The 14,380-nt window shown below is 49.2% G+C and overlaps 1 protein-coding gene across 1 annotated transcript in view; it reads right to left on the bottom strand.

The window, feature by feature from the left end:
• SUZ12 (SUZ12 polycomb repressive complex 2 subunit) overlaps positions 1-14,380 on the bottom strand; it is a 910,103-nt gene that overhangs the window by 749,960 nt on the left and 145,763 nt on the right. Inside the window, exon 4 of the mRNA XM_086930882.1 lies at positions 10,609-10,677. Within this exon, the coding sequence (XP_086787008.1) occupies positions 10,609-10,677 (69 nt within the window). The remainder of the gene's footprint in view (positions 1-10,608; positions 10,678-14,380) is intronic.

Below are 14,380 nucleotides of genomic sequence, written 5' to 3'. Positions count from 1 at the left end.
TGGGCCGACTTCGCTTGCACAAGCCAGTCGTCCAGGTAAGGGTAGACATGAATGTGTTGTCTGCGAAGGTGTGCCGCCACTGTCGCCAAGCACTTGGTGAACACTCTGGGAGCAGTGGTCACTCCAAAGGGTAGCACCTTGAACTGGTAATGCTGGTTTTGAATAGTGAACCTGAGGTATTTCCTGTGTGCCTGATGTATGGGTATATGGAAATATGCATCCTTCAGATCCAGAGTGGCCAGGAAATCCCCCTGACTGGGCAATGGCAGGACCTGCTGCAGAGTCAGCATGTGGAAATGTTCTGAAAGGATGTATAGGTTCAAGGGTCTCAGATCCAGAATGGGTCTGAGAGACCCGTCCTTCTTTGGGACTAAGAAATAGAGAGAGTACACCCCTGTTCCGTGTTCCTCTAGAGGCACCAGTTCCATGGCCCCTTTTTGCAGCATGCTGGCCACTTCTTGCTGTAATAAGGTTAAGTGCTCTGTGGACATAGGATGGTGTCTTGGTGGTATGTCGGGTGGAGTGGATGTCAGTTCTAAACAATACCCGTACTTGGATAAGTTGCCTCACCCACCTGTCTGTGGTAATGCCTTCCCAGACTGGCAGTAACTGCTGGAGTCGTCCCCCGACCGGTGTTATATGGTCCGGGGGCAGTGACAAAACGTCACTGTTTGGTATTTTCTGAGGACCTGGTATTATTTCCACGTCCTCTGCCTTTGGTACTGTTACCACTGTATCCACCTCTATTGGTTTTGTTAAAGGTGGTCTGTGCACCACCTTTATTGTATTGTGTTTGCTGAGATGTTTGCCCCCTTGACGGCCCTCTACTACCTGAGCGATGAAAAGAACCCCCTCTGAACTGTTGAGACTGCAAGGCCCCCATAGACTTAGCCGTCTCGGTGTCCTTCTCGATCTTCTCAAGAATCGTGTCAACGTCAGGACCAAACAAGAAATCTGGGTTAACGGGGTGATTGAGAAAACTTGTTTGTATTTCTGGCTTAAACCCTGAAATTCGTAACCATGCCTTCCTCCTTAGCATTACACTAGTATTAATGGCCCTGGCTGGAGTGTCTGCGGAATCTAGGGCACACTTGATAGAAGCGTTTGATATCAGTTTCCCTTCCTGAATCAACATTTCCGCCCCCTCTCTATATGCATCAGGCAAGTGTTGCAACAATTGCTCTAGTGTATCATAGTGAGCCCTATCGTACCTAGCCAGTAGAGCTTGTGTATTGGCTATTCTCCAAATATTCGCCGCCTGCACAGCAACCCGCTTCCCAGAGGCTTCTAATACTTTAGATTGTTTGTCTGGGGGAGGAGCATCACCACTTGTTTGTGAGTTCGCCCTCTTCCGGGCATTGGAGACCACCAAAGAGTCCAATGGCAATTGACCCCTGATATACGTAGGGTCCACAGGAGCAGGCCTGTATTTCTTTTAAATACGTGGGTTCACCACCCTTGCTCTGGTTGTGTCCTTGAAAATGTCATTCGCGTGCTTAAGGGCACCCTTCAGCATCGGCAGCGTCTTCACTGATCTGTCCGACGTAGAGAAGGTATCAAACAGAAAGTCCTCCTCAACTGGGTCTGCATGCATGACCACATCATGGTTCAACGCTGCCCTTTCAATTAGAGCGTTGAACGCCGCAATATCCTCTGCGGGGGCTGTCTTTACTTGGTAAGACTGGGTGTCCGCCGTGTCTTGATCGTCGAGCACATCCTGCGAGTCATCCTGATTAGATTCATCAGGATAGTTGAATTGCTCGTCATTCTGGTCATCACCCCCACCATCCTCAGTGCGTGTTGGGGAATGAGTAAAGGCTTGTCCATAAGGCCTTATGGACTCGAAAAGAACTGACGAGGAAGCAGAGTCTCTTTTCCTTTTGAGTGGAATTTGATAGGATTCCATTGGCTTCTCCATTAAGATCTTTCATTTGAAAAGGGTGAGTCTTCCGGTTGCAGAGTCAATGTACAACTTCTTTGAGCTTTCAGAAGAAGGTGGAGTGGAACCGACGCCTTCAGGAGTGGCGGTCGTTTCCTTAAGTTTTGACATCATATTATCAGGGTCGGTGCCCTGTGCCGGCTTAGACGTTTTAGGTCTTGCAGTCGGAGGCAGTGCAATAACTATAGGTGGAGGCCCTGATGGCTGTTTGACTTTTTTCACGGCCATCGCCAACTTCGAGCCAGGTGTTGCACCGGGATTCCCAAAATGGCCGCGGCTTGATACGTCACATTCCTACGCGGCCATTTTGTGCTGGTCTTCGAGAACCTCACCAGCATCAACTTGTATGCATTCGGACTGAGGGGCGGCTGCGACTCAAGTCCGTCTTCAGTGTCCACGCCCCCGAGGGCAGCCTTAGATGACGTCGCTCCGTCTCTTTGGGCCTTTGGCACCTTCTTGGATGTGCCGATCTTCGGGTTGGCACCCTTCTGTGACCCAGAAGGGGCAATGACACTTTGAGCATTCTTAGGATCCGATGGAACGAGGCTTTGCGAAAGGAATACTGGTTTGACCAGTTTCGGTCGGTTTCGATTTGTCTTTAGTCAGTTTTGGTTTCGTTTTCGAAGGCGTACCCACCGAAGGCTCTGAAATATTCTTAGCCGGGCCAGATTGCGGGGCTGTAGAATGAGTATAAAGATCTTGCCTAAGGCTTCCGGCGATGCTTCGACCTGAGCCTTTGACAAGACAGTGTCACTGTCGACCCCCGAAGGTTAGGTTGGGTCTTGCTCATCGCTGGAGCCGCCCTCTGCGGCTCCAATGGCCATACCGGCGTCTCTTACCTAGACGGCCTCATCGTCCTCGATGTTCTCATCGTCTACCGCTTCTCCGTAGTAAGATACTTGACAGGAGGCCGGGTCGGAGAAGTGCTCCGGTTCCTCCTCTTGGACGCCCTCGTCGTCCCCAGCTTCGAAGATATCCTCCACATCCGACGTTCTCCGCGCGGGTAGTCTCGCCTCACGTCGAAGAGCGAGCGCCTCTTCAGACCTGAATTTCGAACAGGCCAAGCAACTCTCCTCGTCGTGGTCTGGAGACAGAAACCTGTTGCACACAGGGTGCATGTCTGAGAGAGGATACTTCGCGTTACAGACCGGGCAACGCTTAAACGAGACTTGGAATTCCATCGTCTATGTCAATCTTCGATCGGGCCTAAAAAGCTGGGAGCACACGTGCTCAAGTATCCGGGAAACCGGATAAATTAACTCAGAACCGAAAGAAGTACAATACCGACACTTAAAGAGGCCTGTTGGCCTGAAGAAAACAAGTTTTTCCTATAGGTTCCGAACGAGAGTCACGGAACACATCCGAACCCAATGGCGGAAAAAAACAATCTGAAGATGGAGAGGATGCCCATGCGCACTGTAGTCTAGGGGAGGAGCCATCTATCTTGTGATACTTCAAAGACTCTTCCAGGACAACATGGTGCAATCATCCGGACCCAACACTAGGCGGCGATCTATGCACAAGATATGAATTTAGCGGCCCACATGCCTCGAACATACTGTTTAGTGGAGGGACGCCCGGCTGCCAAAATAACATCACAGACTTCAGGCGGAAAGTCGAAAGCGGTCAACTGACACTGGTCAATCTGCACACAAGAAGGTGGAGACTGGATAGGTTCAGGTGAAGAACCACCTCCTGCTGCGGCAAAAGATCCTCCCAAAGGGGGAAGTATTATTAGAGGATCGATGGCCATACTCAGAACGTCGGAGTACCAGACTCTTGGTACCCAATCCAGTGCTACAAGAATGAATGGAGCCTGGTTGTGCTTGATCTTCTTGATCACTCTGGGCAGAAGTGGTATAGGTGGAAAGGCGTACAGGAGCTCCACTCGCAACGAAAAGTGCCGCCTTCGAAACTCCAAAGCACAATATTGCTGACATTAGGCGTTCATTCTTAGGCGAACAGATCTAACCAAGGCTCTTTCACTGCTGAAAGAGAACTTGCGCCACCTCCGGATGGAGACGCCATTTGTGAACGACCAGGCACAGTTGGCTGATTTTGTCTGCTCTGGCATTCAGAGAGCTCACCAAATGCTAAACCACCAGGGCCATACCCTGACGTTCCAGCCATGTCTCGAGGCAGAGAGCCTCCTGACAAAGGGTCCATAACCTCACCCCGCCCTGTTTGCTGCAGTACCGCATGGCGGTACCGTTGTCCGTGAACACCTGCACCACTTTCCCCTTGATAGATAGAAGGACTGCATTCAGTGCCAGTCTAATTTTCCGCAGCTCCAGATGGTTGATAAGGAGACCGGACTCCACTTGAGACCAGATGCCTCTGATCTCTGCCTTCCCCAAATGGCCGCCCCTTCGCAGGAGTGACTGATCTGTCACCACCGTTACGTCTGGTTGGGAGAGGGAGCTAACTCTGACCCAATCTTAGTTTGTTAGCCACCACTGCAGTTGGTGTGCTGTTCCCTCTGAGATCTGGATACAGTCAGAAAGATTCCCTGGATGCTGCACCCACTGGAACTTCAGGTCCCACTGCAAAGACCACAAATGCCATCAGGCATTATCCAGCAGGATACAGGAGGCCAAGCAGCTTTAGAGACATTCTCACCTGAATACAGGATAGAGTCTGACACATCAATATCATGTGGCTCAGGTGGAGAAGTGTGGCTCAATGATTAGAGCGGCAGACCCTGATGCAGAGGTCTAGCCCGGGACAAGGGTTCAATTCCCCGCCTCGGCGGGTCTTGGGCTCCAAAATTCCACGGACCTCATAATTCTCGCCTCGGTGCCTATTCCAATCATTGAGTCCTACTCTGCAACTCTGGGCAATAGCTTGCTTAATCCCAACAACGCTAAGGATGCCTGGCCTCCACCTTCTTGGGGGTGCCCAGGAGTGGACGCCTCACAGGGAAAGCCAGGATGGGTTCCACAGCGGTATTCATCAAGCGCCTTGAGACCCTTGCGGGTGAGTAGTGCGCTATGCAAGTATCAATTTACAATTTACATTTATCATAGCCTGAATATCCCAGACTTGCTGCTCGTGAGGATAAGCCCGAAACTGCACCGTGTACAGATTCGCTTTCATGAAAGGAAGCCTCTGAGAGGGAGCTGGGTGTGACTTTGGCACGTTTATAGTGAACCCCAGCGAGTGCAGAAGGTCTGTGTGAGAAGTTGCCCTGGTATATGCTGTCCACTAGTTCTAGTGGACAACCTTTATTGAAAGTTATCATAGTGGTAGCTATGGAGAGCAGTCTTCAGGCTACGTCTTGAAGGAGTGTTAAGCAGCTTGGTTTACCAGATTATAACCTCTTGACTGAGCAAATGAAAGGAGAACCACACAAGGTATATATAAAATATATTTATTTATTTCCAAACACTCTACTAACCTCTTTATGAGATTAGAGAACAAGGTACACAATATCAACACAAAAGAACATAAGTAAATAGCACAATATACAATGGGCCCAAAGGGGGACCAAACCATATATTAAGAAAGTGGTATAAGAACCACAACTTGCCTAGACACAGTGCCCGGAGCACTTAGAATCACTGGGACCCCAAGGAACCACCCATGGTAGTGACACAGGGTGCTCACGGGGGATGCGTGCAGTGTGAGAACACAGCCGCGAGCTCTGTAAATCCTATGGGCAAGTCGGGGTTGGTATTTTAAAGATTAGGGACACTTCGGAGAGGACTTGGAGCAAACCCTTTTAAACTTAGAAGGTTCTAAAGCCAGCACCCATGTGAGCACCAGAGTACTCGTGTTACCTCACCCAGGGAAGCCGGGTGCATAGGTGTCAAATCGTGTCAGGAATCATCACTGTTTTCAATGGCGAGTTCCTGTAAAGTGCTGCTGCCAGGGAAAGGAAAAGTGTCCGGTGTGATCCAAGCCCGGATCGGAGCTGTGAAGAACCTGAAAGCAGAGGGGACAGAGTCTGGGTCACTTTAGGGTGACCAGGGGCATGGTAGACCAATGCCCATCAATGTCAGGTGTTTCAGGTGCGATGAGGTGAAGCTTGACTCCGCTGCCACGGGGACCAGGAGACGTCGACAACGACCAGAGACTGCAGACGAACTGTCCCACGAAGGATGTTGAGTGCTGGGGGGGCGGGAGGGGGGGAGGGGGGGGGGGGGGGGGCGGGGGGTTCGGTGTCCGGCTTGGAGACAACAAGCCTTGACAACTGCAACCCACACGGTGAAAGTAAAAAGGCTTCGGGATGGACCAGCAAGGTCCTGGTGACTCCACAAGCGATGGAGAGTCAAGGCATGTCCGGAGCAACAAGGTATGCCCGTTGAAAGTTACAGTACCCTTCTCATGGACAGATAAGTTGACGTACAAGGGATCGCGAAGGGACCTCGAGAGGAAACACTAAATACCAGCCCATGGCTCACTCGTGGAGTGTAGGCCAGTAATCTTCGGTGGAATCACTGCTCTGGTCTGGACGACAAGTAGCCCAAAGCACAGTTTCAGGGATCGCCATGAAGCATATCCTGCTGCAAATGTGCCACTGTCCAGGGGTTCGGGTTGCCTGGCCCCCACAAGGGCTTGGGATCTCAGGTTTGCGGAGAGCATGGATCGGCCTCGGGGAACCCTGACAACACACCTCCTGTGTTGCAAAGTCTTCGGAGTCCTTCAGGAGCTGCGTAGTTACAAACCAGACAGATACATATTTGGTGCCTACATTGCAGGGGAGTTTCTCCTTTACTCCAAGGGAGATTCTTCGGTCATCCAACGAAGTGTAGATAGATGAAGTTCTGTAGCTGAGTTTCGTCCAGGTAAATCTAAAGTCCTGTAGTCCGGGGTTCCTACTTTATACCTAAGGAAGGGGTGGGACAAACTCTGGGGACCCACCTACGGTAGGGTCAGGACAGAGGGGTGGTTACACCCCTATCCTTTGTCCAGTTTCGCGCCAGATCAGGGGCTGAGTGCCCCTGCAACCGGATTGCGCTGGACCATGCACAGGGACACCAAATGTGCCCCCAGTGCAGACATCAAAGCCCCAATACACTGTCCAGCCTCCCCTGCCGGAGTTTTGTCCAGCAGCAGGAAGGCAGACGCGTGTCTGTGGCTGGCAGCATCCATCTTGTGACGCCAGGTTTCCGTTAAGCTGGTAACGGGTGTACCGATGTGGTCCTATTTCTCCCTCTAGGAGGGTGGAATCATACCTCCCCCAGCCAGTACTGGTGGGGAGGTATGATTCCAAGGTGTTTGACACCAAACACAACATGTTTCATTGCACTTAAAAGAATATGGTTGGCTGCTTCACAAATAACCCCGGAGAATAGGTTCTGAAGGCTGCAGAGGGGCTCAGCTCATGCATGGGCACCCTCACACACAAAACCCTGCACCCTGCCTTCAGGATTGATAAGACCTGCCATAGGGGTGACTGATATGTTTATGTGTGCAGCAATATCAGGTAGGTATAGGGAACCTAATTTGGGTAAGAGGTGCATACACCACCTTACACAGGCTGCTGTAGCAGACCTGTTGTGTCACTTTTAATCGTCTCTCAGGGGTGGCATAATACATGGTGCGGCACCCGAAAGGCCACTGGGGTACCTATGCCCTGGGTATATAGGATACCATATACTAGGGACTTATAAAAGGTACCCCAGATTCCAATCTGTGTTGTACTTAAAGTACTTGCAATCATTTTAGAGAGGAAGCAGTTAGGCTGGGTTCCTGGTTAGCAGGACCACAGCCAGACTAAAGTCGAAAAACAGTGAAACATCAGAAAAAGTGGGGCTAACTGTAAGAATCGGATCCTGCTCTCCTACAGTCTGCCGTTGCCCGGAGTTGGGAGGCAACAGCCTGGGGCGAGCATGCCTTTAAACAGCCAGACATCAAAATAGAGGAAGACTGGAACCCCTGATCTGCACAGAAGAGCTGCGATAAACGCCATCACCTATGTGAACACCCGAGGGGCACTGGTAAGGTCAAAGGGGAGCATGGTGGACTTAGGTAACCTCGGTAGGCTGGTAAGACGGGGATGTGGAAATAAGCGACCTTCAAGTCCAACGTCACCATCAGCCTCCTGGGTCGATTGCAGACAGGACCGGGGCGAAAGTAAGCATTTCGAACTTCTTCCAGAAGTAGTTGAGGGTCCGGAGGTCTAAGATCAGATGCAGGCTCAAGTCCCTTTTGGGCACCAGAAAGAACTAAGAATAACAACCGTGACCTATTTCTGGCACAGGGACACTCTCTACTGCTCTCTTGGCCAAGCGAGCCGAAGCTTCCTTGCAGAGAAGTGCCAAATGATCCTCGGACATATGTCGTAAAAAGGTGGCATGGAGGGAGTAGTATTCTCAAAGGGGAAGGAGTGGCCCCTTCTGACTATTTGCTGAATCCACCTGTCCGACGTGATGGACTTCTAGCGTAGAAAGTGATGGCAAATCCTGCCTCTGACTGGCTAATGAACATCCGACTAGGAAGGTTTGGAGGCAGAGGTGGAAAGGGTGGACTGGCCCACCTGCTGGCTCCCTTACCACGAGGGCGCTGGGTCCCACGTCCGGGCCGCGCAGAGGCTGGACAGCTCGTATGTAACAGTGGCTGGTCTGAACAGGACGTGGTTGGGCACGCCTTCCTCAGTCACAAAAGGTAGTCCGAGGTGGATAAGTGCCAGCCAGGAGGCCCACAGATCTGACCGTAGCCAAAGAATCGGTAACGCAATTAAGCGTCAAGTGTGCTTTGTTGCAAAATAAGTCATAAGTCCACAACCAGCACCTTTTTGAAGATGAGGCTTGGACCACCAAGCTCTCAGGGGAGAGATGTTGCATCTGGAACGCAGGGTATCCCGGGGCGGTGACAGAAGGTGATTGTTCTGTCCCTGTGCTGGGCTTGGACCCAGTGCCCAGAAGAACATCAGTAAGGGCTTCATTAAATGGCAAGAGGGGTTCGGAAGTGGAAGCCACAGGCTGACGCACCTCTGTCAGGGGCTTAGTCCGGACTGCCACCGAAGTAAGCTTAAGGCCTAGGACCTAGTCTACCCTTCTCACCGCCACAGCGTAGGAAGCTCCCTCCCGTAGTCAAAGTAGTCTGGGACTAGACTGCTGGCATCGCTCAGGTCCATCTGCCAGTCCAATTCTTCAAGCTGGTCAGTTAAAGGGTCCAGCTGCCTCTCCCATTCAACATCACCCGCTTATGGCCCAAAATGAACACCAGGAATGAAAACAGGAACAAAAGTCCCTATCGGCGTCCGTTCAGTTCCATGTCCGCTTTGGAAACAAGGATGGGGTCGCTGCCGACCGAGGGCATGGTCGACACCCGGAGCACTGTCATTGGGATGTACGTCGGGGAAGGTAAAGTGAGATTGACCAGCTTTGATCCAGATCTGAAACCGTATCCACAGAGGCCCTTCGGAGTCTAGGCTGAAGCTGCTGGTGTCGAAGGCCTAGGGCCCACAAACCACTCCGCGGGGCCCAAATGCGTACCGGTGGAGCCAGTCTACCCAAAAATAAGGTACAGGGACTCATAGAATTTCTGGATTTAGGCCAGAGTCACTCCAGCTCCAGGAAAAGCAGGGAAAAATGGAGTTGTCTCAGAAGGCTGCTCCGGAGACAACTTTCGAGCGAAGACGCTCAAAGTTCTGCGGTACGTCGGCCGACAGGCAGGGTGAAGTCGTAGTGCACATGTGCTTCTTCGACAACTTCTTGCTTTCCCTGACTTACCCGAAGACCTCCCCAACGACTTTGAATACGACGAGAAGTGTGGGATCCACGTTCGTCCAAGACCTTCCTCCTCAAACGAGAAAGGGAGCGACGCGGAGTAGAGCGCAGGGCCTCCAACAGCTTTCGGGACTGCTCCAGCAAAGCTTTCATGTTCATGGCCCAGCACTCTGAGCACAACTTCGAATTGTGGTCACGCTCCAGACAATAAAGGCACACTAGGTGCGAATCTGTCACGGTCCTCGCCCGAAGACAGGAGCCACAGAACTTAAAGCTGGTCTGACGTTCTGACATCCTAGACGCACCAGGAGTCCAAGACTCAGGAAAATGAATTACAAAAAGTTGCAAAACACTAGCAAAAAACGGTTCAGGGGTAGCTCGCTCCAGATCTGCACTTAGGCCGGCACGGAAATAGAAATAACTGACTTCAGCGCGCAAGGGCAGCGTCTATATAGGTCCTGCGACGTCATCTTGGCACTAGTTATGTCGGCGACGGACGTGGAGCAACAGACGCCACCTACCAACCCGCAGGGGTACTGCTGATGAAAAATATCCGGATCCAGATTGACGCCCAAGGGAATTTTAAGGTACAACTATGAGTCTCTATCAGATACTTGAAATTACAATGTGGGCAATCAATGTGTTTTAATTCCTCCAGATACAATGAGAGGATATAATGCCTAAAGCTTGCGAGCCCAGATGCACCAGTATCGGAACTGTTGCTTTCCACATCAGAACCTGTGCAACAGAGAAAAATAATGGTGAAGGCAAGGACCATGCACATTGTGGAACAAGAAGTCACTTTACACCTTGTGGCTAAAAACTTATTGGAATAGGAAAATACTTGCAATGTCAGGTTCCAACACTAGATCACAAGAGAATGCAAAGCATGTGTATTTGCAGCAACATAAGCAGCAAACAATATATTACAAAATCCAGCATTGAATACTACCCTTCTGATCAAATGTGTTAACATAACCATAAGTAACATACTTGTGAGACTCATGATCCCCTCTCATCTTCTCCACCTTTTTCAAAATATCATCGACTTCAAAAGTTTTCCTGTTGGATAAAAAGTATAGTATGAAAGTGAAACAATTGAAAGAATCAACATCCAACAGGAAATCTTAAACTAATCAAAGTTTCACAATATGGCAACTTAATTTGACCTTTAAACATTAAAAGTAAATTTGCAAAACGAAAATGTCCCCAGTTTTAAAACTGCTTTGGCAAAGCCAGTATATCTGGCATTACCTGAAATCTTTTTCACTTTGACAATGCTTGTTTTATTTTAGCTTTCTAATGTTTTTTAATTGCTCTGGGAGCTGCTGAATCTCTAGCAATATAGGTTAAGAACATTTGCTAAAAAACTAAATGCAATTGGGGATGGGGGGGTTTCAAAATACATACAGTGTCATGCTAGTAGCTATAAATACTTTGTGTGAGGACACTCTCCTCTTCAAAGAGGAAAACAACATTACTCAGAGTACTTAGGAGCTGATGTTGCAGACTGACAATCCTAAGTGGAATGCTATAGCGAGTGGGGAAAAAATTAAGCGAACAACAATAGCATGACAATCAATAAAGAAGACTCAATGGAGTACATTATACATACTATTTTAGTAAACTATCAAGGTCGGGTCTAATGCCAGACCTACAAATACAGGCTCAAAATAACTTTCAAATCTCATCAAGGGTTTTCAAAGCTTTTCCCACACAACAGTCCTTCACTTTAAAGGTTCAAGTCCTCACAAAAATATCTACTAAACCTTGCACAATACCAGAGCGTTTCAACATGGCATAAAACAACAAGTTACTTACCTTCAGGTAAGCTCTTCATAGTGGGATACTCTTAGCATGAATCATTTCCCTATCAATATACTTGATCTGAGAACAATGGGAATGTAGCTGTACACAAACGGTAGCCATTACTGGCAACAGCAGATTACGTCTCATTCATTTTAAATTCTTGCACCTGTTATACCACACCCCAACCAAGCTCTATAGATTTCGTCTCAGAGACAATGATAGGTGCACCAGGTGTGGTGGGGAGGGGGCGGGCTTCCTGCATCTGGCATGGAGTTGCCCCAGATGGCAGCTTCTTGGACACAGACGTTTGATGGGCTCTCGGTCATGTTAGGGATCCAACTGGCACCATGTCCACTTGTGGCCCTCTTAGGGTTGTCCCAGGACATTGCAATTGTGCTCCTGTACATTGTATTGCCTAAACCCTTGCATATTGCACTGTTGATTGTTGCCTGCACTACAAGACGACATGCTCTAATAGTAAGATTTGGACTGTACTACAAGACTTTTCAACCAGCATCAATGGCATTGGGGGGTGAGGGAAGTAAATGTTATAGACCCATTGTTACGGGAAGGTGTAATATACTTGTATCACAATGTGACTTACGATTCGCTGATTGGATATTGCACTGATGTATCGAACAATGGTTCAATAAAGGTTTTTGAAACAAACAAAAAAAATCTACTTTATCAAAAAGACTTCCATAGCAGTTCCTGTATGCCGCTATGGGATGCAGGGCCAACCACTCTGCTCTTAAGTGACAGAGCAGAGCACGCAGACATCAGTTTCTTATCTTTTACTCTTTCCACTTGCTCGGATCCTACAAGAGTTCTCCCAACTCTTCCCAGTGGCTGTGGGCATAGCGGGTGAGTAGGACATTCAAATTTACACTCCTCCATTGTGCCACGGCTCCCCTCTATATAACGGCCTACCATCTCCACTCTTTTGCTTTTCTGGGATGGAGTCCAGTGGATATTGCCTCTATATCTCACCATGGCCACTATGATTAAATTGGCCATTGCATTGCCCATAATATACACAGGGTCTTTGGAGGAATGCTTGTACTGTCTCAATTTTTGGTGCTAATGCTTTGTAGTATATTTGTTCCCTGAAAGCTTCCCTTCTCTGACCCAGGGTGCTTGGGACCATAGGGAGGTACTGGTTCCTGCTCTTGGAAGGCAGCATCTAAGAGAAGAAACAGGTCTTTGCCCTTTCCGCCTCCAACTGCATCACATCATTTTCTGCTGCTCTGTTTACAACAAGCCTGGCTGAAGATGGCTGAAATGCCAGAAACCGGTCCTAGGAAGCTTGAATCCGGTGTGGGGTCACACTAATTTGCGTATGGCCATGCTTGAAGTGGGGTGGCAGAGTGGGCTGAAGAACGGTGATGGATTAAACCCAGATCTGTTGACTGGGTGTGAGTGTTTGATTGGTTCAGATGCTCCGTCCATCACCACCCCCTTTTGTAACGCTTTGTTCGCCATAAGTTGGCAGGGTATGCTCAGACGTGAGTCCCTTGCTCACTTTGCCACTGGATTCAAGCAAGCCTGGCTGAAGACGGCTGAAATGCCAGAAACCAGTCCTAGGAAGCTTGAATCCTGTCCAGGGAAGGCATGGCTTGGCAGTTCTGGCTGGACTGTTCCCATGAGGCACAGGGTCAGACTGATTTGCATATGGCCATGCTTGAACTGAGGTGGCAGAGTGGGCTAAAGAACGGTGATGGATTAAAGCCAGATCTGTTGGCTGGGTGTGAGTGTTTGAATGGTTCAGATGCTCCATCCATCACCACCCCCTTTTGTACTGCTCTTTTTACAACAGCATTATACACTTAAAAATCATCTGGTGGCGATAGTCTTGTGGGGAATTCGACATCTGGTTCCTCTGATGAGCCTGTTTTTCAGTCCTGCTCTGGTCCTCGCCACTTTTGACATCCTGAAAGTCCCCCTGGTCCTCTGGATCTCTCTCATAGAACATTTTCTGTTACTCTTTTTGTGGTATGGGGACTGCAGGTGTTTCAAGCTCACCTGCTCTTCTTCCTCTCCGCTCACCTCCCCTGGACGTTTTAAAGGGCTTCAGCATTCCCATATTAATGCATAAAGATTGTGATCATTCCAGCCTCGAGCCGCCTTTCTTTTCTCTATTACAAGGGCAACCTTTTCTTAGAGTCTAACGTACCCAACAGGTTCTGCTTGACCTTCTCCTGCTCTCAATTGCTGTTCTACTTCGAAAGTTTGTCCAAAGCACATCAACCATCAGTGTCCCTTGTTCGGGACAGGTGGGGTTCTTTTGGTTTCCTTTTGTTCCCTTCCGGTCGCTGAGTGTTTTGTTGCCAAAGTAGTATTGTGCGGCTTTGAATTCAAAGTCTCTTCCCCAGATTGTTTTTACGTTTCCAGAGGATGCTGTTGAGGCTCTATTTTGCCCATTTCATCTACCACAGCACCCGAGTCCATCACCTCAACACTGGCCTCTTCACTCTACATGTTGAGGTTCCTCCGTAACAATCCTCCCTTCTTTTGTGTCTGGATCATAGTGTGGTGGTCCAGCCGCAGCTTCTCACCTGCCCTCAAGGTATTCGTCCTGAACTCAGCACACACACACTGCAGTTCTTCATATCATGGTCCCTCAGCAGGCAGAGATTACACTCTGTGGTTCTCTTTCTGAGAAAACTTGTGATGGTATTCACGGCCAAATCTAATGGAGGTATTTTCCATTTCCCACAATAGTTCTACCTCATCTTCCATGCATTCGCCAACCATGTGGTCGATGTCCTACACGGTTCACTACCTTTGCTGGTGATCTTTGGTGACTTCTCAAGCGTTTCAATGTTTATTTGTTTTCATCTTTTCTACTTTAGCTATCCTTCCCCTCATTTTTCCTCAATGATCAGTCAACTTCTTGGAAAACACTTCTCACCATCTGCAAAGCTTCGCTGTTGCTTCAATAATCAATGGCAGAAAA

Source organism: Lissotriton vulgaris, chromosome 7 (genome assembly GCF_964263255.1).
Source record: "Lissotriton vulgaris chromosome 7, aLisVul1.2, whole genome shotgun sequence".
NCBI lineage: Eukaryota > Metazoa > Chordata > Amphibia > Caudata > Salamandridae > Lissotriton > Lissotriton vulgaris.
Note: the sequence above shows the minus strand (reverse complement) of the source record. Positions and strands in the feature narration are given on the sequence as shown.